Below are 22288 nucleotides of genomic sequence, written 5' to 3' on the forward strand. Positions count from 1 at the left end.
TGGCAGTTCCCTTGTATATTATTTGTCGTTCTTCCCTTGCTGCTTTTAATAATTTTTCTTTGTCTTTAATTTTTACCAATTTGATTACTATGTGTCTTGGCGTGTTTCTCCTTGGGTTTATCCTATATGGGACTCTGCGCTTCCTGGACTTGGGTGGCTATTTCCTTTCCCGTGTTAGGGAAGTTTTCGACTACAATCTCTTCACATATTTTCTCTGATCCTTTCTCTCTGTCTTCTCCTTCTGGGACCCCTATAATGCGAATGTTGTTGCGTTTAATGTTGTCCCAGAGGTCTCTTAGGCTGTCTTCATTTCTTTTCATTCTTTTTTCTTTGTTCTGCAGCAGTGAATTCCACCATTCTGTCTTCCCAGTCACTTATCCGTTCTTCTGCCTCAATTATTCTGCTATTGATTCCTTCTAGTGTAGTTTTCATTTCAGTTATTGTATTGTTCATCTCTGTTTGTTTGTTCTTTAATTCTTCTGGGTCTTGGTTAAACATTTCTTGCATCTTTTCGATCTTTGCCTCCATTCTTTTTCCAAGGTCCTGGATCATCTTCACTATCATTATTCTGAATTCTTTTTCTGGAAAGTTGCCTATATCCACATCATTTAGTTGTTTTTCTGGGGTTTTATCTTTTTCCTTCATCTGGTACATAGCCCTCTGCCTTTTCATCTTGTCTGTCTTTCTGTGAATGTGGTTTTTGTTCCACAGGCTGCAGAATTGTAGTTTTTGCTTCTGTTGTCTGCCCTCTTGCTCAACACTTTTTTTACACTGAGGGGAAACCTGTATATTTTTCACTTATGCTCGAGGTTTCAAAACTTAGGCTTTTGTTTAAAAATAGTTTTGGCATGCGTTCACTTCTTCTCTTGGCCTGTTGGCCATTTATTTTCAAGCAGTGTCCAGAGCGTCTAGAGGTGACCTGTGGCTTAGAGGGAGGGCATGTGGGATCTTAGTGTGTCTAACTGGAGAGTTCTTTCCATCCATTCAGCCCCTCTTCATCTCTTTCTTTGCCTTTAAAAAAAATTTTTTTTTTTAATTTTATTTTTGGCTTCATTAGGTCTTCATTGCTGCATGCGGGCTTTCTTTAGTTGCAGTGAGTGGGGGCTACTCTTCGTTGTGGTGCGTGGGCTTCACATTGCAGTGGCTTCTCGTTGCGGAGCATGGGCTCTAGGCGTGTTGGCTTCAGTAATTGGGGCACGCGGGCTCAGTAATTGGGGCACGTGGGCTCAGTAGTTGTGGTGCACGGGCCTAGTTGCTCCGCGGCATGTGGGATCTTCCCCAACTAGGACTCGAACCCGTGTCCCCTGCACTGGCAGGCAGAATCCCAACCACTGCACCACCAGGGAAGACCCTCTTTGCCTTTTTAAAATTAAAGTTTATTTGGATTATTTCTATTATAAAAGTAATACTGACTAGAGAAAATCCACGTTACAGAAAATACAAGAAATTGGAGAACATTACTCATACCAAGATCCAGTCTCTGTTAAAGTGTTTTTCTATCTTTTTTTCTATACATTTAAATATTTTTCTTTTTTGCAGTTCCGGTTACTTAAAATAATTACCCTTTTAACCATTTTTCAGTGTTCTCTTCATCTGTTTTTTTTTTGCGGTACGTGGGCCTCTCACTGTTGTGGCGTCTTCCGTTGCGGAGCACAGGCTCCGGGCGCGCAGGCTCAGCGGCCATGGCTCGTGGGCCTAGCCGCTCCGCGGTCTCGGACCGGGGCATGAACCCGTGTCCCCTGCATCAGCAGGCAGACTCTCAACCACTGCGCCACCAGGGAAGCCCCTCTTCATCTGTTTTTAAAGTGGGAACTAATTCCATGCAGGCAGTAGCTTTTTCTTCTCCTGACTCTTCATTTTCTTTCTTCATCAGAACTGAGAAGGCAGAAGCCTTAATCATTCACTGGTACTTGCCAGCAGGTCCACAATCCCCTGGTCTTTTGTTATCTCAACAGTGTAATTGCCTTGCAACTAAATTTATATCACTTCAAATGAGCATGGACATTCAGAGCTGCCATAAGTGTTGTCCTCCAAGTTCTGTAAATTGCTACTGGCCTACCCACGTCAGGCTTCTCCTGTCCTTTACCCTGTCTTACTGAAGACTTTGAAACACCTTTAGACAAAACAGGGCCACTTGGGGCACATAATGTCGTAGTGATTTTCATATCTTGCCTATGGATATTTGTAATTTTTAATGAGACTGAAGGAGACACTACTTATCCCAGACAATTTAAGTTCGAATAGTGACATTTCAAGTACTCTGCCTTGGAGTTGGGGATGTGTTTTTGGTCAGGGGCCCATCTGACGATTCTTTAAGAAATCCCTAATTGTGATGATTTGCTCTTTCTTTACAATGACTTTATTTCTTAATTTTTCTTTTCCTTCTGTTCCAGGGGCAGCACCCAGCTCGGGGAATGAGCAGCATTCGTCAGCCTCTATCTTTGAGCATGTGGACAGGATCTCCCGCTCCTCGGAGGCCAGTCGGCGGGTCCCCAATAAGATTCAGCTGATCGCCATGCAGCCCATCCCGGCACCCCCAGTTCCACACCCCATCCTGGCCGACCGAGTGGCCGAAACCAACAAAATTAACAAAGAGGTATTTGGTTTTATGAAAAAGTACATTAATAAAAAAAGAAAAACCTTACATTCTCATTTGGTCACTGCTTAAAAATGAAGTTAGTGTCAAAAATATGAGCTAAAGTTAGGAGCTGCTCACAGATGTTCTTAATTTAAAATCTGGTACTCAGTGTTTTTAGATCACATACCATTCAAGGACACTAGTAGGCACACTGGTGGATGTGCAGATTAAAGACCAGGGGTGGCTATCCTGAGAAAGTCCGCCTTAGCCCGTGGCTGGGGTTTGGGGATTTGGATCTTGGAAAGATTCCCACCATTCCCAGAATGGAGTGGCTCGCTGTGCCTAAACTGTTTGTACAAGCAACATGATTTTTGCTGAGCAGCTCTTTCTTCTGGGAGTCCGGAATTTTGGTACATGCTAGGCAGAGGGTGCCTATGTGACCGGCCTCCAGTAAACATCCTGGGCATTGAGTCTCTAATGAGCTTCCCTGGTAGACGTGTCGCATGTGTTGTCACAACTCATTGCTGGAGGAGTTCACATCCTGCGTGACTTTTCTGGGAAAGGACTCTTGGAAGCTGTGCCTGGTTTCCTCCAGACCTCACCCTATGTGCCATTCCTCTATGCTGGTTTTGCTTTGTGTCCTTTTGCTGTAATAAATTGGACTTACATTCTGAGTCCTGAGAGTTCTCCTAGTGAATTGTTGAATGTGGGGTTATCTTGGGACCACAGTAGACTCTGTGATGCCTGATAGATCTGCTCTGGCCCCAAACATCTAGGTAAGTCTTGGGAAGAAACTGTATTTCCAGTGACTCCTGGAACAGTGAGATAGATCTGCTTTCCTCCTAAGATTTGGGGAACCAGAAGGCCGGGTCACGTCACTGTTAACTTGAACTTGATGAGTTTGACCTGGTCTGGACCATGAGTGGAATGAATGCTGTTTAGGGTCGCACACATGGTAGCATCATGACTGTCAGTTTCCTGCCTCTAAGAAATACCTGCTGCTGTTGTGAGTTCTGCCAGGTGAACTAATAATCGATGCAATTCAATCCTTAAAGTGGATCATCTTACAGAAGTCTTAGCAAGAGTTCTTACACATTCTCCTCGCCACACCTCATTGGCTCCTTGCCAAGGACATGACCAGAAGAACGTGTGTCATGGGTTCAAGGTGACACATGCTGTCCCTTCTCACTGATGCTCAGGAGCCCTGACCCTGCATGACCCCGGTCCTAGCCTAGACCTGTGACCCCATCAGTCCTGTGTTGCATGTGCCTCACATGGCCATGAGTAAGCACCCTGGAGTGGGTTCTCCGTGTGGCCAAAAAAAGAAGAGAATAAGCTCACCAGGCCTTACAACTGGATAGGACTCATCGCCACTTTTTTCTTTTACTATCTTTAAAATGTATTTGATGCATGCATATGGTATAGGAAACATATATATTGATTATAAAGCATAAAGTGAAAACCCAACTTAAGAACAAGAGCATTATCAGTACTGGTGCACCTACCGGTAGGCTCCATACATCTCAGTGGAAATGTTTTCTTTTTAGGAGGTTCTGGTGCAGATTCCTAGCATGTCTTGGTCCTCCTGTGGGGACCTCATATATTTTAAAGAACAGTTAGATCCTGATAGAGTAAGAGGGGCTTCCTGAATCATCCTGCTGGGAAGTTGTCAAGAATCTCATCCACCTGACCCTCCCTCAAGCAGTCGCAAGGAGCATGTGGCTCCTCGTCCACTGTGGCGTGGCCAGGAGCGTCCCACCTTGTCTTAGACGTTGCTCCTGCTCTCTTCTCCCAGTCGGATGCCTAGTTTGGTTTCCCTTTTTCCCTCTGTCTCCATCTCGCTTGCTGTTAAGTCCTCTGAAGCTGGGCTAAGGGCTTAGAAAACAAGGGGAGGCACCTCCATGAAGGAAAGCATTCCCCGTCTGCTCTCCCTGATAGCTCAGCCGACCTGCCGCTCCCGGAGCTGTGGCCTCGTTCCCCCAGACCTGCGTCTGCATTCCTGCTTCTGGCCCTCAGCACCTTGGTGCCTTCCCTGCACACCCTCTGCCCACTTCCCTCCCTCCCCTGCTTCAGAACCAGCCGGCTCTTGGAGACCTAGTTCAGGCCCCTTGTAGCCAGCGAGGATGTGTTTCCATACGTGTCGATTTTCCACTTTGAGGAGGGGTGTCTCATGGCTGGGGGCTTGTTTTGATAACACTAAACATCATTAGTAAATGGGTATTTTATTGTATAACGCAAATATCTTCTTTCACTCTGTCTTAATTTAAAAATCTCTAAAGTAGTGATATTATTGGGTATGGAAAATATTTACTCTTTTCTCGGGTCGTATGACGTATAGTTGTCACTGTCTCTCAGTATCTTCAAAGTTGCCACTGGCCTGTTTCCCGGGTTTGAGTTCTTTTGCCCTGTTTGGGGGCCGATACCACGGCTTCCCGCGTCCCACCCACCACGTGGAGTGTGGGGATACAGCTCCGGATGATGGAGGTTCCCCACGCCCCGTGTGGGTGTGCCTATCCCTGTCACCCCTTCGGGGCCTCGTGGGAGCCTAGGACAGCCGGGGGCGGGTGGAGGAGAGTCGCAGGAAGGCCTCCCAGCTGCTTTCTCTGCGTGGCCCCAGAGACCGTCAGAACGTTCCGTCTGTCTCGTTTCCCAGATCCAGACAGCACTGCGGCACAAGTCGGAGATCGAGCACCATCGGAACAAGATCCGGCTCCGCGCCAAGCGCCGCGGGCACTACGAGTTCCCGGTGCTGGACGAGCTGTCGTCGGGAGACACGCGGGAGCGGCACCGCGTGTACCGCAGGGCGCAGATGCAGATCGACAAGATCCTGGACCCCACGGCCAGCGTGCCCTCTGTGTTCATAGAGCCCAGGAAGAGGTGGGCCCCGAGCCGGGCCGGAGGCCCCTGCTGCAGGGCTACAATGGCTCGGCTGTGGAGGGGGCGGGGAGAAGTCTCTGCAAGCGACTCCAGGCTGGGTAGGCTGGGAGGCCGCCATCCCACCTGGAGGTCACCTGTGGTGAAGGCTGCATTCATTCCACCCCAGTGGCCCCGGAGCACCTCCCTGGGTTTCGTGTCTCCTGGAATTCAGACTTCTGAAAAGGTGGCGCCGTCCTTCTCAGAGGGCTCCAGGGCTCCCTCTCCCTGCCTCTCTTCTTCAGCTCTCACCCCCAGCATCTCCACCTCCCGTGCTTGGTCACCAGTTCGGCCGGGCGCACAGCCGCTCTCAGAGTCTCGGTCTCTTGGTCTCCCAGGCCCTTGCCCCCTAATGCAGAGGCATTTTGTGTAAGATCAGCTCTCGTTTGTGTCTTGCTCTGCTCACACCTGTGCTGGCTTGGGCTGCCTGCCGGGTGGACCCTGGACTCCTGTACCTAGCGGGGCACTGCCTTTCACCCAGCTGCTCCCCCCTCCGCCCAGCAGCACAGAGGAACTGCCGCCCCCTAGGCGGTGGCCTCATTGCCCCCCAAACATTCATCTGCATTCCTGTTTCTGGCCCTCCACACGGTCCTGCCTGCACCTCACACTTGCCCCACTTCCCTGCCCGTCCGCAGATCCTACTCATTTTTTAAGACCTAGATCAGGCCACAGGTAGCCAGCGGTGATACTATTCTCTGTTGTTCCGTGTGTTTAGTATAGTCTGCCCCGGTGGACTGTGAGCTTTCTTAGAGCAGAGACTGTGTCTTACACATTGTTTGCATCCTGTGGGGTGTTTACCACAGGGGCTAGCAGGTCCTAGGTACGCAGAAAATACTTGGCGTTTAGTTGATGAGCCCATGGCCGGAAGGTTATTTCCTATGAAGATAACCTCTCTTTTCTCCTGGCAGCTCCAGGATAAAACGTTCTCCTAAACCACGCCGGAAACATCAGGTCAATGGCTGCCCCGGAGATGCTGAGAAGGACAGACTTATCACCACAGACAGCGACGGCACTTACAAACGGCCCCCTGGTGTCCACAACTCTGCCTATATTGGTTGCCCGGTGTGTAATGTTGAGCCTTGCTTCTGGTCGCTCTTAGGGAGAGGAGAATGAGCAGTGACGGCTGCTGCCCTGGGTGATGCTGATGCCCAGTAGGGGATGCTCCAGGACCAGCTAGGTTGTGAGGCGCGTAGGGTGGGGAAGGGGTGGGCACTTCCTTTGAAGAAGGACTCGAGTCATACAGACCAAGGGGCTGCTGGGGGAGCCCTCTGGAAACACACTCAGTGTTTTTACTTCCTATTAAGCAAACCCTGTCCTCTCAGGCTTCAGAATGGCAACTTCTCGAGGTTAATTGGAAAACAGAGAGAAGCGTCCAGAAAGTTTCTTTTTTCTTCCCTTCATCAGAGAGTTGTTTGGGTTTCATGGTGGTAGGAGGGACATTTAGGGTTTTGTCCCATCGTCTGTTCTTGGAGTGCTAAGAGGATATTACATTTGCTAATATATATATATATCTAGTTTTAAAGGAAGAAAGAGCTTAATGGAAATTAAGAAACAGGGAGTTAAACATTTTTTTCCAAAGGAAAGGGGCACAGAGTTGCTTGTAGTGTTAAAGCAGACGTTGACAGCATTAAGACACATACAGACCCCACTGAGCAGGGAAGAAAGGGCCAGCCTCCCCAAGGGGCCGTGAGAAATACAGACACAAAGACACCCCAAGACAGAGCCGGAGCCCCACGTTCCCAGTGTGTCTGGCAGCACCGGGACACAAAGTGCACGTCTGTAGCCCTGTGCCAGGGTGATGCCCTTTCTCGTTGCACAAGACCACCTTTCTCCTTCTGGAGACAAAGTTACAGACCCATCCTTTTTAGAGAGAAATTAGCCAAACACATTCTTGGAGAAGGAGTTTGTGATGTACATGATCACTCAGTTAGAGCTTAGGTAACCAGTGATTTCTTATTTGAGTTTTATATTTTATCTCTCAAATTACACAGATAACTAACACTGAGAGGCACTAAACAGAATTACACATACGTGCCAAGTACCATACTGACATTGGGGCTAAATATAATTGTCGTGACCATCTGAAAGAACCAGGGTTTCCCTTTGGAACTTGCTGTGTTTCTGGTGTCCTGAGACTGACCATCCCTTCGTAACTGGCTCATGAGGATTGGTGTGATTCCCGTGGGTTGGAATGTCTACGAATTAGGCTGCTTTGCTCCCCAACAGAATGAATGAATCCTTTCTGAAGGCTGTGAATGAATTCCTCAGGTGGGGGAACCTCAGGCAGTTCTCACAGTAGATGGCGCTCCTGAGCCGCTGCCGTGTTTTTGGACCGGTGTTTGGGCGTCTGTGGTGTGTGGCTTGATCTGGGGGGGGGGCCGTTCCCTTGACTCCCCAGGATGGTCCCCTGGAGCTTTCGTTTTTGTTTCATCCGGGATCTCAGAGATCCTGTTGTGTGAAACCGATGAGCAGAAGAAGGGGGAGCATTTCTTCTTCCCTCTTAGCTTCCAGAGCCCCAGGGCTCCTTCTCTGAGACAAATCTGTAGGAGAGCCTTTGCAGTCCCGCACGTTCTTTTTTCAGTAGCCCTGAGTTCCATCATCCAGTGCCATTGAGTTTTGTGAGGAAATAACCTGTCCTCCCCTTGCCCTCTCAATGACCATAAATCAGGCCTCTTTCATGGTGGCCCAGACTATCCTTCTTCTCCTTGCTTTTTTTCTTAGCAGAAAGCACAGAGGTTCCTCCCTCAGCTGGTGGGAAGAAGCCCTTCCCTGGAGAACACTAACTCAGTCAGCTGCTTCATCCCACATGGCTCCATTTTTCAAAGGTTCCCTAATAAGAAATTCTTCCTCAGATGGACTTTTTACTTTCTCTCCCTAAAAATTCTGAAACATATATATATTTTTTTAATACTTATATTGTATGATTTTTGTTTATTTTTTAATTTTATATTGGAGTATAGTTGATTTACAATATTGTGTTAGTTTCAGGTGTACAGCAAAGTGATTCAGTTATACATATACGTATATCTGTTCTTTTTTTTTTTTTTTTTTTTTTTTTTGCGGTACTCGGGCCCCTCACCGCTGTGGCCTCTCCCGCTGCGGAGCACAGGCTCCAGACGTGCAGGCTCAGCGGCCATGGCTCATGGGCCCAGCCACACCGCGGCATGTGGGATCTTCCCGGACTGGGGCATGAACCCGTGTCCCCTGCATCGGCAGGCGGACTCTCAACCACTGCGCCACCAGGGAAGCCCCATATATCTATTCTTTTTCAGATTTTTTTCCCATATAGGTTATTACAGAAGATGGAGTAGAGTTCCCTGTGCTCTACAGTAGGTCTTTGTTGTATATGTTAATCCCAACCTCCTAATTTATACCTCCCCCCACCTTTCCCCTTTGGTAACCATAAATTTGTTTTCTAAGTCTGTGAGTCCGATGAAACATATACCTTCACAGATAATGCCTTTTTGGGAACTCACCTTTTCTTAGGTAGTATTTCATCTTGAAGATTATACTAGACATACATTTTTTTTTTTTTTTTGCGGTATGCGGGCCTCTCACCGTTGTGGCCTCTCCCGTTGCGGAGCACAGGCTCCGGATGCGCAGGCTCAGCGGCCATGGCTCACGGGCCCAGCCACTCTGCAGCATGTGGGATCTTCCCGGACCGGGGCACGAACCCGTGTCCCCCGCATCGGCAGGCGGACTCTCAACCGCTGCGCCACCAGGGAAGCCCTAGACCTACATGTTTTTGAACTGTCTTGAATTATATGCTTTCGCCTCAAAATATCTTCTTCTTGAGAGCTCTCTTCTCCTGAGGTGAAAGAAATATTTCTGGACTTCTTGTAACTAGGGCTACCATTATAACTCAAGCCTCAGCAAACATTGACCCTCAGGCAAATCCGGCCTGCTGTCTGCTTTTGTAAATAAAGTTTTATTGGAACACAGCCACACCCATCATTTTTGTGTTATCTATGGCTGCTCTTGCCACAGTGGCAGAGTTGAGTAGCTGTATGGCTCACAAAGCCTAAACTATTTACTCTCTGGCCCCTTATGGAAGTTTGTCAATGCTGATATAATTTATTATCCAAGCCAGACACTTGTGAGGGTGAAAGGAGATGCTGTTAATTATCCTGGGACGACAAGCATGAACTGAGCTTGTCCTGGGCCAACCATGGTGCGTGATCACTCTCTTATAATACGAAGGATTGCAAAGAGGCACCAGAATACATCGTCTCTGATGACTAAAAGTAAAAAAGTTCTCGTGTATTTCTCAGGAGTGATAGGTGAACATGTATCTGTGCAAAGGAAACAAGTTGAATATCAAAGTCATCAAACTTGGGGGCTTCCCTGGTGGCACAGTGGTTAAGAATCTGCCTGCCAACGCAGGGGACACGGGTTCGAGCCCTGGTCTGGGAAGATGCCACGTGCCATGGAGCAGCTAAGCCCGCGCGCCACAACTTCTGAACCTGCGCTCTAGAGCCCGCGAGCCACAGCTACTGAAGCCCGTGCGCCTAGAGCCCGTGCTCCGCAATAAGAGAAGCCACCACGATGAGAAGCCTGCGCACCACAAGGAAGAGTAGCCCCTGCTCGCCGCAACTAGAGAAAGCCCGTGCGCAGCAATGAAGACCTGACGCAGCCAAAAATAAGTAAAATAAATTAAAACAAAGTCATCAAACTTGGATTCAAGAGAATGGAATTCGAATTCCAACTCAGGGATCCTGGGTAAATCTCAGCTTCTGAAGATCACAGTTATTCATTTCTTATTAAGTACCATCTACATGTGAAACACTGTTGGATGTTGGGCCATAGGAAAATGAACAAGACCTCTTCTTGGCCTGCAGGTTGCTAATAGTCTAGCTTGCGAAGTGTGGAGGCAGCAAGAAGACCAGAGAACAGGAAGCTCTGACATCACGGCTCTGTAGTTCTTTGCCTTCTTGGCAGGATTCGTGGGATCAGTGAGACTCCAAGGGGACCTCACTTCACACCTTCACAACATGTCTCTCTTGCTGTAAAAGTTAAACCTTCTTTAAAGTTATGACTACCGAGGGTGAGACTGGCAGTGGCTATAGCTCTTAAGGACTCTCTTCAAGTGTATGTAGGGTTTGTCCCCCACCTTGGAATCTCGGTTTAGGCTGTGGCCACACCGCTGTCTTCCCTGCAGTGCGGTTACCCAGTCAGCTCCTGGAACCACCGTCAGGAACATCGCTTCTGGCTTCGGAGAGACCCTCTTACTTACCAGCAGGATGTTTTTACAGACATGCTTATCCTCTTCTCCATGAAGTGTTAGGTTGGGGGCTTTCTACTGACTACATTCTTCCCCATCTGCTCCTCGAGAAAACCGAGAACGGAAGAAGGGGATGAGTGTGGGCCGTTTTTTGCACCTTGTAAGGAGAGGAACACAGAGTCTTGCCAATGCTACGTCATAAACCAGAGACCTTTGGGGCCCCGAATCCTTACCTTGATGACTAAGTCATTTAGTAGAACTTTACTGGGATATTGTGTTTCGGAGAAACAGTCTCGCAGGACTAAGTGTGTATTGTACCTTGGAGTGAGACCATCCACTCGCTGTTGTGAAGGGCAGAGCACCTGCCCATCTCAGGGGGGCAGTCTCTACCTAATGGCACTTGTTTCTGTCGAGGGTGAGGGCCCAGTGATGCCAGGGCTTCCAGGTCTGCCAAGAGAATCCAGAACTCTTTGAGTTTTAGTAGGAAATTTTCAGATTTTTAAAATATTGCCCATCTATTTTTTAAAGACTGGTGTGGGCTAAGCAAAACAGGTCTGTGAGCTGTTGGTGGGTTTGCCAGTACGTTATCTGGTTTTCTTTCTGTTTGGAGTTAAGCAGCTGCTGCTGTTAAGTGTTTGACGCTGGTGTGAATAATAACGGATCATTGCTGGACAGACCATAGTCATTACGAAGCATTTTAGGCAGTTGGCTAAGAGGAAGGACGTGTCTCTGCAAGAGAGATTTTCTTTGTAAGAGACTCACTGATCCAAAGCGATATGGGAATGCCTTCCTTTGGCCGTCATGTAGAGTGATCCAACGAGGGGTCACCAGCCCCTCGAGCAGAACCTCTTCTCTTTTCAGTGTGTCAGTTGTAGTCATTGTGATGTTTGGGCTTCTGGGGCCACTGAGACCAGGAAGGCCTCTTCTTCCATTGGTTCCTTGTTTTGTTTCTTACAGTTTACCGAGTATATATTATGACAACACTTGGCTCAGAAGGTAGTATCAGGAAATAAGATTTTTTAAAAATCTTAATTGTTACTTATGTCCCTGCCTCTTTGACAGTGGGTATAGAATATAATTTAAACTTTTCTTGTTGACTCATGTTATCCAGGGATACCACCATTTAAAAGAAGTTAGTTTCTGAACAAATAATTGACACTATTTACTGTTTGTAAAGAGTTGTCGTAATAGGTATTAAAATGGTTTATACACACGTAGTTGTAATATCGTGGTGCCTTTGAACTCTTCTGCGGGTGTTTAGGGCGAATACACCTATACAACAATAGGTGTATTCTTCCTATTTTTAATAGTCAATAGACTGCTTTAGTTTTGGGTTTCTGTATCTAGGGAAAGTCAACTAGGTATTTTAATATATAGACTCTGACACATCATTTTTGTTTGCTAGGGGCTTTCAGGAAAACATGTGCACTTCCAGGTACTGAGATACATTTCAGGGAGTTGATTGAGTTTTGCTGGACAAATGACTGTGGAATAATTTTACTTTTTTATTTCTTCTGATTCAAACTTTTTGCCTCCATGAAAGGTAATGCACATTCCTCAGCTGTGATTTGAAAAATTCTTATGGTAAACCCATTCCTCAATGTCAGTGAAAATTGTTAAATTCTTTTTTAGTCCTAGAGTTTTGTTTTTGGGTCTCCACAGAAGCTCGTGTCTGATTCTTCACTTTGCTGTTTCCCCCACTGTAGTCTGATCCCGACCTCCCAGCAGATGTGCAGACGCCGTCTTCAGCTGAGCTGGGGAGGTATCCAGGCCTGCCCTTCCCAGCCTCCCAGTACATCCCGCCCCAGCCATCCATCGAGGAGGCGCGGCAGACCATGCACTCCCTCCTGGATGACGCTTTTGCCCTCGTGGCCCCCAGCAGCCAGCCCCCTAACACTGCAGCTGCAGGCCCTGGTGTCCCAGCCGGCCTGCCTGTGAACAGCACCCCTTCCCGGGAAGAGAGACGAGCCACCCAGTGGGGGTCCTTCTACAGCCCAGCTCAGACGGCCAACAACCCATGCAGTGTAAGTGTGGACCTTCTAGAATTCTCTTATGGGCAAGATGTCGGAGCTTTGTTGCCTGACTGCCTCGTTTTCAGGATCCCTGCAATACTCTTGTTGGATTTGATTGGAATTAAAGCTTGGATGATGAGTCTTAGTTTTTATTATCTTCTAGGTTAATACTCAGTGTTGAAAGCATTCTTTTGTGCAACTCAGGTGTTTTGTGGAGGTATCTTCCTGAGCTCCCTTTGTTATCATGAAATAATAGGTGGAGTATGTGTCAAAATATATTCTCATTGATGTCTCCATAAGAGGTACAGTTAAGAATGTACTAGAATCATTAAGTTTCTTTGTGTAGGCCACCTGGGACTGAAGAGGTGAGGTGAGGGTCTGGGTGTAGGCAGCTAGTCCACAAGTAGCCAAGCAGTTCTTTTCAAATACCAGATTTCCATCGTGGGAGTTGACATTTCAGTGTTTCATCTGTCTTTGTGATCCTTTATTTTTTTCATATTCAGTCAGACCTTTCAAATGTACCTTCTCAAGTCACGGAGAAGACGTAGAACTCAAGGATGTAGCATTAAATATTATTTTTTGCTAATTTCAGATTAAACGATCAGACTGAAACATTTGACTCTGGAAAGATGTTAATAGGTTACAATTTAAATTTCTTCTTCAAGGAGTGTTTATACAGGGTTCCTCTAATTTTGTTAATCATATTAAGGTTAAATTGGGTGGTAATAAACATATGTTAAAAGAATTTTCATCTCTGAAATTGGTATGAATTTTGAAAGTATGCTCTTCTCAATAGATTGTTTCCTTCAAGACATGGTGGGCCTGAGGTATAGATAACGGCTACCATGCAGGGGAAAAATATTCAATCTGGTCATTGTTGTTTTAAATATAAAAATATAGATAGTTTCAACAATAACTATTAAACTACTTCATAATTACAGTTGGTATATAATTGTAACTGGTAGTTTATAATCTTCAAGGAAATGGATGATACTGAACAAAACTCGGTGATGAAATGAATTTGACTATAGCTGCTGTCTGTTTAAGCTTCTCTCATTTGTTTATTCATTCAAATATATTTATGGAGCACCTGCCATGTTCTGGGTGCTCGGGAAACAGAGGTGCGTGATGCACTACTCCAGCTCTTACGTCCCAGTGCGGGTATGTGGACAGTTGAAGCAATAACTTCGTACAGCACAGTGTGGCAGGTGTCATGGCAAGAGGAAAGTATGTGGGGGGAGCACTTGACTGAAAGTGCTTGGGAAGGATTTTATAGACAAAACGAAATCTAAGTGGAAGTCTGAGGGTCATTAGTGGTTATCAATTAAAGAAGAATATTTCAGGTAGTGGGGAAGCTATCAGAGACACAGAAGTGAAAGTGTCTGGTACAGACTCCCTCTTCTGGACAAGATGGAGGAAAGGATCTAGATTTACCTTCTCTCCAGAAACAACTAAAGTAACTGAACAAAATCTATGGGTTTTCACAACATTGGTCGTTAGAGATGAGTAGAACCCTACAGTCACCCCAACTGTCTTGAGAGAGTTTCTAGTCTTGAGAGAGTTTCTAGCTACGGTGCAGGGCGGAAGACCCCAGGCAGAGCTCAGTGGTCTCCCTGAGTTGAGAAAACAGAGTTGAGAGTCTGGGGAGGAAAAGGCAGCTAGAGTTCACAATAGACAGTGCAGGAAAGCAGAGAGATGCACAGAGAGAGAATTCCAGAGAGCTGCATGGAATCTTCACTTGAGTACTGACCAGTTTTAAGTACAGAACTACTCCCAAAAGATTAGCGGGAACAATCCTCAGAGCTCACATAAGCGTGGGAATATGTTCCTGCTGTGGACTGAATTGTATTCCCCCCAAGTTTGTATGTTGAAGCCTAAACCCCCATGCGAATATATTGGAGATAGAATCCTGAAGGAGGAAATTAAGGTTAAATGAGGTCATAAGGTTGGAAGCTTGATCTGATAGAACTGATGCCCTTAGAAGAAGAGAAAGAGACGCCAGAGCTCTCTCTCCACCATATGAGAACACAAGAAGGCAGCTGTCCACAAACCAGGAAGAGAACTCTCACCAACAACTGAACCCTGCTGGAAACTTGATTGTGGATTTTCCAGCCTCCAGAACTGTGAAAAAGTAAATTTCTGTTGTTTAAGCCACCCAATCTGTGATATTTTGTTATGGCAGCCTGAGATGACTAATACAGTTTCTTTTGTACCAGTGTGAAAGACCTCATAATTCATGGAGCCTCGATTAGAGTACTCAGAGCTGCTCTCATTCTACCTAACACAGAAAAAAGTAAGACCTGAACCTGAACAAAACTCAAGAATATTTATAAAGAAAACCAAAACTATACAGTATCCAGCAAGGTCAACTTAATACTCAAAATCTGGCATCCAATCAAACTAACCAGACCAGCAGAGAAGCAAGAAAATGGCATAGATGGTAGCATTAGTAGACAGAGATATTAAAAGAATTATAATGGAGTTCTGTATGTTCAAGAAACTAGAGGAAAGAGTGAACATATCAATTAGAAGCATTGAAAATATTAAAGGATACAAATCAAATTTTGAAATGAAAACTATAATGTCTGAGATGAAAAATATGTACTGGATGGGATAAATGGCAGATTAGATTTGCAGAAGAAAAGAGTAGTAAGCCTGAATGCATAGTAATAAAGACTATACAACATGAAACAAAGAGAGTAAATATTAGACTAAAAGATGAACAGCTCATTAGTGAGCTGTGGGACAACTTTAAGTAGACTAATATACATGTAATTGGAGTTCTTGAAGGAGCAGAGAGGGTGTCAGAAAAAAATAAAGGAATAATTTTTTCTGAATTTGATTGAAACTGTAAATCTGCAGATCCACAAATTTGATGAACCATATGCACAAGAAATATGAGGAAAACTATACCAAAAATACAATGAAGTTGCTTAAAATAAGTGATAAAGATCTTTAAATTATCCAGAGAAAAAGGGCAGATAACATACAGTGGAACAAAAATAAGGATGACAGCAGAATTCTCATTGTCCAGAAAACAGTGGAACAAATATTTAAAGAACTGAAAGAAAAAACTGTCAACCTAGAATTCTATATCCAGTGAAGACCTCTTTTAAAAACTAAGGTGAAATAAAACCTTTTTCAGACACACAAAAGCTGAAAGAATGCATCACTGGCAGACCTGCTTTACAAGCAATGTTACAGAAAGTCCTTTAGGCAGAAGTAAAATGATACCAGATAAAGATCTGGACCTTCATAAATGAATGAAAAGCACTAGAAATGTAAATATGTGGGTAATTATAGGAAACTTTTTTCTTCATTATTTAAATCTTTTAAAAAGGTAATTGACTGTTTAAAGCAAAGTAGTAACAAAGTATTGTGGGGTAGAAGTAAAATGTCTGAAAACTATAGCACCCAGACCAGATGGGGAGAAGTAGAAGGGGACTGTTTTAATGTTCTTCCACCATGTGCAAAGTGGAATAATAGCACTTGAAGGTAGACTGTGATAGGTGAAAAATATATAACATATACCCTAAAGCAACCACTAAAAAAAAATAATTGTAGCTAATAAGCCAACAAAGGAGTAAAAATGAAATAATAAAAAGGTAGTCCAAAAGAAGGTGGAAAAAGAGGAAAAGGGGAACAAGGAACAGATGGGACAAATAGAAAGCAGATACCAAGATGGTAGATTTAAATCCAGACCTGTTGGTAATCATATTAAATATGAACAGTTTAATATCCCCATTAAAGGGCAGAGATTGTCAGATTGGATAAAAAGCAAGATCCACTTATCCGCTGCTTACAAGACACCCACGTTAAATATAAAGGCATAAGTAGGTTAAAAGTATGAGGAAGGATATACCATTGCTAACGCTCATCACAAAACCTGGAGTGGCTATACTGATATTAGCCAAAATAGTTCTCATAGTAAAGAATATTAACAAGGATAAAGAGGATTATTTCATAATAATAAAGTGGCCAGTTCATCAAGAAGTCATAAAAATCTTCGAAGAGACAACCCTCAGAATGGGAGAAAATATTTGCAACTGACAAAGGATTAATCTCCAAAATATACAAGCAGCTCATGCAGCTCAATATCAAAAAAACAAACAACCCAATCCAAAAATGGGTGGAAGACCTAAATAGACATTTCTCCAAAGAAGATATACAGATTGCCAACAAACACATGAAAGAATGCTCAACATCACTAATCATTAGAGAAATGCAAATCAAAACTACAATGAGGTATCACCTCACAGCAGTCAGAATGGCCATCATCAAAAAATCTACAAACAGTAAATGCTGGAGAGGGTGTGGAGAAAAGGGAACCTTTTTGCACTGTTGGTGGGAATGTAAATTGATACAGTCACTATGGAGAACAGTATGGAAGTTCCTTAAAAACTAAAAAGAGAACTACCATATGACCTAGCAATCCCACTACTGGGCATATACGCTGAGAAAACCATAACTGAAGAGTCATGTACCACAATGTTCATTGCAGCACTGTTTACAATAGCCAGGACATGGAAGCAACCTAAGTGTCCATCAACAGATGAATGGATAAAGAAGATGTGGCACATATATACAATGGAATATTACTCAGCCATAAAAAGAAACAAAATTGAGTTATTTGTAGTGAGGTGGATGGACCTAGAGTCTGTCATACAGAGTGAAGTCAGAAAGAGAAAACCAAATACTGTATGCTAACACACACACACACACACACACATATATATATATAATCTAAAAAAAAAGGTTATGATGAACCTAGGGGCAGGACAGGAATAAAGATGCAGACATAGAGAACGGACTTGAGGACATGGGGAGGGGGAAGCGTAAGCTGGGACGAAGTAAGAGAGTAACTTTGACATATATACACTACTAAATGTAAAAGTGATAGCTAGTGGGAAGCAGCCGCATAGCATACAGAGATCAGCTCGGTGCTTTGTGACCACCTAGGGGGTGGGATAGGGAGGGTGGGAGGGAGACGCAAGAGGGAGGGGATATGGGGATATATGTGTACATACAGCTGATTCACTTTGTTATACAGCAGAAACTAACACAACATTGTAAAGTAATTATACTCCAATAAAGATTTTTTTAAAAAAGTGTAAATAAAAAGAATTTTAGAATAAATGGATCTTTTTACACAAAACAAAAAAGTCATAAAAATCTTAAATATTTATGTGCCTAGTAATAGAGCTTCAAAATACGTGAAGCAAAAACTGACAGAACTGCATGCATGTATAAACAAATCTACAATTCTGGTCAGAGATTTCAACACTCCTCTTTCAGTAATTGATAGCAGGGATGCAGTCAACCCTTGAAATTAGTTCTGGGGAACTAATGGGAGTGGGAAGTAAAAGTGGTGAGATGTGAAGGAGGAGAGGGAAAGGAAGAAGCGGAGAGGTTAGGAGCCTAGACCTCATCCTGAGGGCAGTGCCTGGATCCTGAAGGGTTTTGAGCAGGCTAGAGACATCATTAGGTGTGCCTTTTGGAAAGATGGCTCTCATTTTACACTGGAGAGTGGTTTGTCACAGTGCAAGAGAGGAAGAATCAACATGGCTTCAGCATGTTTAATTGCTGATGGCACTGAGCCAGTGGAGGAGGAGAGCTTGCTGATACAGGAAAGGGGATCCAGAGTACTGGTGGAGGAATTATCTTCAGAAATGAAGGGATATATTTCTTCCAGTTTAATGGGAGGGAGAAAGAATTGGGTGCAAGTACAATCCGGTTTGTAGTTGGGTGGCAGTACATTGCAGGACCACCCATCTCATGGTTTCTGTTCTCATAGTAGAGAAAGCAGAGTCATATGTTGAGAATGAGACAAGTGTGGCAAGGCAAGGCAAGAGGGCTGAGGGAGAGTAGAAACTTGAAATACTTATTGTGGAGAATGAGAGAAAACAGATTAGGGATGGGGTAATTACTTAGCATTGAGGCCGCTGTTCAGACTGACGATCGTGAAGTTATAGTGGCACAAATTAAAGTTCTGTAGTTTTGTTTATCAGCATTCAGATACCCAGGTGTAGACAAGGAGAAACAGGCAGTTGGAGTGATCTGGAGCTGGGGTTTTATCAGGCATATGTGATGAAAGGACAACTGGGAAGAGATGTGCAGATCAGAAGGTGCATTTGAAGTGATGATAGACGATACACTGAAAGGGAAAGTAGTGGGCAAGTAAACATGCTGGAGCTTTGTAGATTCTTCCTCTCAAATCTACCCACTGCATTACACTGGTCGGAGCCATCATCATCTCTCACCAAGATTATTGGAAGGTTTCCTAGTCATCTCCCTGCCTGTGGTCTTGAAAGTAGGATGTCAGGGTGGTGGCTGACAAGTGAAATGCTGTTTATTGGTGTTGAGCAGACTGAGAAGCTGAGAGGCTAACACAGTAGATGCATCCTGTGGGTGACAGGAGGACTTGGAGTGAAGAGGGAGACCTTCCAGGAGCCTTTCTGCTTAGTCGCGTTTTTCCAAAAGGAGAGCTCTCATCTCACTTCCCGACCTGAACTTGTTTGCTGCTGGCATCTCCGTGTTGCTTCTCTTTGCTCCTTGAATTGTTCAGCGCAGAAATTTGTGGCCATCTTAATCTCTCCCTTTCTGATAGAAGATGTATATGTCATAGCCTCTAGGAAGCGTAAATAGTTCTTGGCATTCAACCACTTTTTCTGAATCATTTTCCGCCCTTAATAACCAACGTCCATTTTATCTTTGGATTCAGTTCTTTCATTCACTTCAGGGAAACTTTCTTTTCTTTTATTTCTGAAATAATTGTCTTACTCTGTTCTATTTATCGGAGTTGAAGGTACCAATTATTTTTATGTTGGCTCATCTTGGTCTCTTTTCTGTATCTATCATTTATCTCTAGTTGCTTTAGCTACTTTGTTCTTTTTTCTCTGCCTTCAGTTATGGTTATCGTGGGCCTTTTCTCTGTGGCATTGATTTGCTTTTAAACCGTATCTGTTCTTTTCCCCATTAGTTGATTTCTTAAAGTCATACTGGCATTATTTTGGTCCTCACATTATTTCCATAGTTCTGTGGTCTCCCGTTGTGTTGTTTTATTACCACATCTTAGAAGTTAGAAAGAGGAATGGCTATTCTTATTAAGTTAGGGGCCACACTGTGCTGCCAGGATCTTTCTTTCCCCCCTTGGCCACTGCTTTTCTCGGTTTAGGGCATATTTTACCCACTTATTTACTTGCTTGGTTTCTGCTGATCAAGTGCAGCAGTAATTTTTGACAGATCTGTATTACTATTTTTATTCTTTCCTCATTGTTCATGCGTGTTGCAGATTAACGATTCCGTGATAATGCCTTACGCCTCCATCTTAACCAACAACGCAGACCCATGGCAAGATTTTTATAAATACTCTTATCGAGTGGTTTGGATGTGAACTTTTGATGTTACCCTTCATATTTTGATGGGAGTGGTAGCAACTTAATCTAGTGGAAAATCAGAATCATTGGTTGTATTTGGGCATCTCTAATGTAACTTCACTGTGTTTATAAATTGGTTGTAAAGTTACTGTTCGTTGGCAGGAGGAACCTGATCACCGTTTATTTGCTCCTGCTGACTGTGGTGAAAAACCACAGGAATGTGGATTTCAGGGTGCCTTCAGTTACCCCATGAACCTTTATTTACCATCTGATGACATTTTTAATTCTTTTCTTGCCAGCATAAAGATGTTAGTTATACGTTGGTGAGTCAGGCCACTTAATAGGTGGTATTTCTGCTTTCCTGAGTAAAGTTAACCTCCGTGGAGTTGTCCTCTAAGTAGCAGGTGTGAATACCTGAGCTAAGATATTTTACTAGCAGACCTTACCGTCTGGTTGCTTTACCTCAGGCCCCTCCAGACTCCACTCACCACTTGCCTTTCTTGCTCTCTTGACTTGTTTTATACTGTATAGAAAGAAAGGATGCATTAAAAAGGGATTTTTATTCGCCTAGCTGATTGAAACCTTAAAGTTCTCTTTTGTCCTCCAAACTTTTTTACACGTGTGACCCACTTAAAGGAAATGCCTGCCGTCTGTCTGCAATTTTTTTTACAACCTTTTCACTGGGGGCATGTAGTCTCTAGAAAAATAGTATCCTTTTTTTTGCGGTACACGGGCCTCTCACTGTTGTGGCCTCTCCCGTTGCGAAGCACAGGCTCCGGACACGCAGGCTCAGCGGCCATGGCTCACGGGCCCAGCCGCTCTGCGGCATGTGGGATCCTCCCGGACCGGGGCACGAACCCGTGTCCCCTGCATTGGCAGGCGGACTCTCAATCACTGCGCCACCAGGGAAGCCCTAGTATCCTTTTTCTGACTACAATAGATTGGAAATGCCTAGCACTACAGTAATAAAACAGTTAAAGAGTAGATAGCTACTTTGCATTGATTTTCTTTTAGTTTATCACTTATTAGATCTTTTGAAATCCGGATAGGTAAACTGTTAAGCCTTGATCCTTGTTTTTGGTTTTATTTTGCATGTGACTATGTTTAAAAAGTCCAACTGTGCTGAAAGCACAAGGGCCACTGTAAATAATCTTTATCCAGTCTCAGATTTCTGTTTAATAATTTGGAAAAGGAATTGACACTTCTTTTCGTCCTATTTCTCTCTTCTTCGATAATCCCCTTTGGCTTTTTTACCTCAGTTGAGGAACTCTACAGGGTTCTAACCTTTGTCCCTTTGCCAAGGGAGGGGAAGCAGTGAGGGTCAGAGGTGAAGTAATTTGAGCACAGTTTCATGTCTAATAATCCCTTCAGAACTCTGTGAGGTACAGAGATTGTTCTGTACTTCTTGGCCTAAGGAAATATACCAAGAGAAGTGGAGTAGTTTGGTCAGTGTGTCTGACTCCAAAGCTCCTACTCCCCACCCCCCCGCACCAAACCCCGCAAAGTAGCGATTTATTCAGGAGGGAAAGTCTGGTTTTAGGAATTATGGGTGGTGCAGCCCAGTGGTTAAAAGCATTTCAGAAAGATAAATTAGGAGGAAATTGTTTAACTTCCTTGTATGTTGGTTTCATCTGTAAACAGAGATAGTGAGCACTTCTTTGTGTTGCTGTGGGCCTGAGTTAGTGTTCATACAGTGCATAACAAAATAATAATTCAGTAAATGGCAGCTTAGAAAAATAAAGATCTAATATTAGAGCAGGTCCAGAAGCAAGGCTGACTTACTAACTTAACTTGGAGCTCCTGATCCCGGACAACCTATTGGTTTAAACTGACTGGAGTTGGATGGATGCTGTCCAGAGTTACTGTCCTGCTAAAATACCTGATTCCAAAATAATGATTCATAGTTGTTGAAAAGAAGTGTTAAAATCCGAGTCCCACGTATGCTAGGGTTAAGATATGTTGATTTCATGAGGAATGCAACATAGGTCTAGGTTTCTTTAAATCTGGGAGACTTCCTTGGTGGCACAGTGGTTAAGAATCTGCCTGCCGATGCAGGGGACACGGGTTCGATCCCTGGTCGGGGAAGATCCCACATGCCACGGAACAACGAAGCCCAGGTGCCACATACTGAGCCTATGCTCTAGAGCCCAAGAGCCACAGCTACTGAGCCCACATGCCACAACTGCTG

The 22288-nt window shown here is 44.4% G+C and overlaps 1 protein-coding gene across 4 annotated transcripts in view; it reads left to right on the forward strand.

Annotated features, from left to right (window-relative positions):
- The window catches only part of KIAA1549 (KIAA1549 ortholog), a 151420-nt gene that overhangs the window by 103363 nt on the left and 25769 nt on the right, over positions 1 to 22288 (forward strand). For all 4 annotated transcript variants that reach the window (XR_007479353.1, XR_007479352.1, XM_033432375.2 and 1 more), the window contains exons 13-16: positions 2394 to 2596; positions 5232 to 5455; positions 6400 to 6553; positions 12419 to 12736. Coding sequence is in view for 2 of the 4 variants with exons in the window: in XM_033432375.2 (XP_033288266.1) it covers positions 2394 to 2596; positions 5232 to 5455; positions 6400 to 6553; positions 12419 to 12736 (899 nt within the window). In the remaining 2 variants the exon portion in view is untranslated. The remainder of the gene's footprint in view (positions 1 to 2393; positions 2597 to 5231; positions 5456 to 6399; positions 6554 to 12418; positions 12737 to 22288) is intronic.

This window comes from Orcinus orca, chromosome 9 (genome assembly GCF_937001465.1).
Source record: "Orcinus orca chromosome 9, mOrcOrc1.1, whole genome shotgun sequence".
Classification (NCBI taxonomy): Eukaryota; Metazoa; Chordata; class Mammalia; order Artiodactyla; family Delphinidae; genus Orcinus; species Orcinus orca.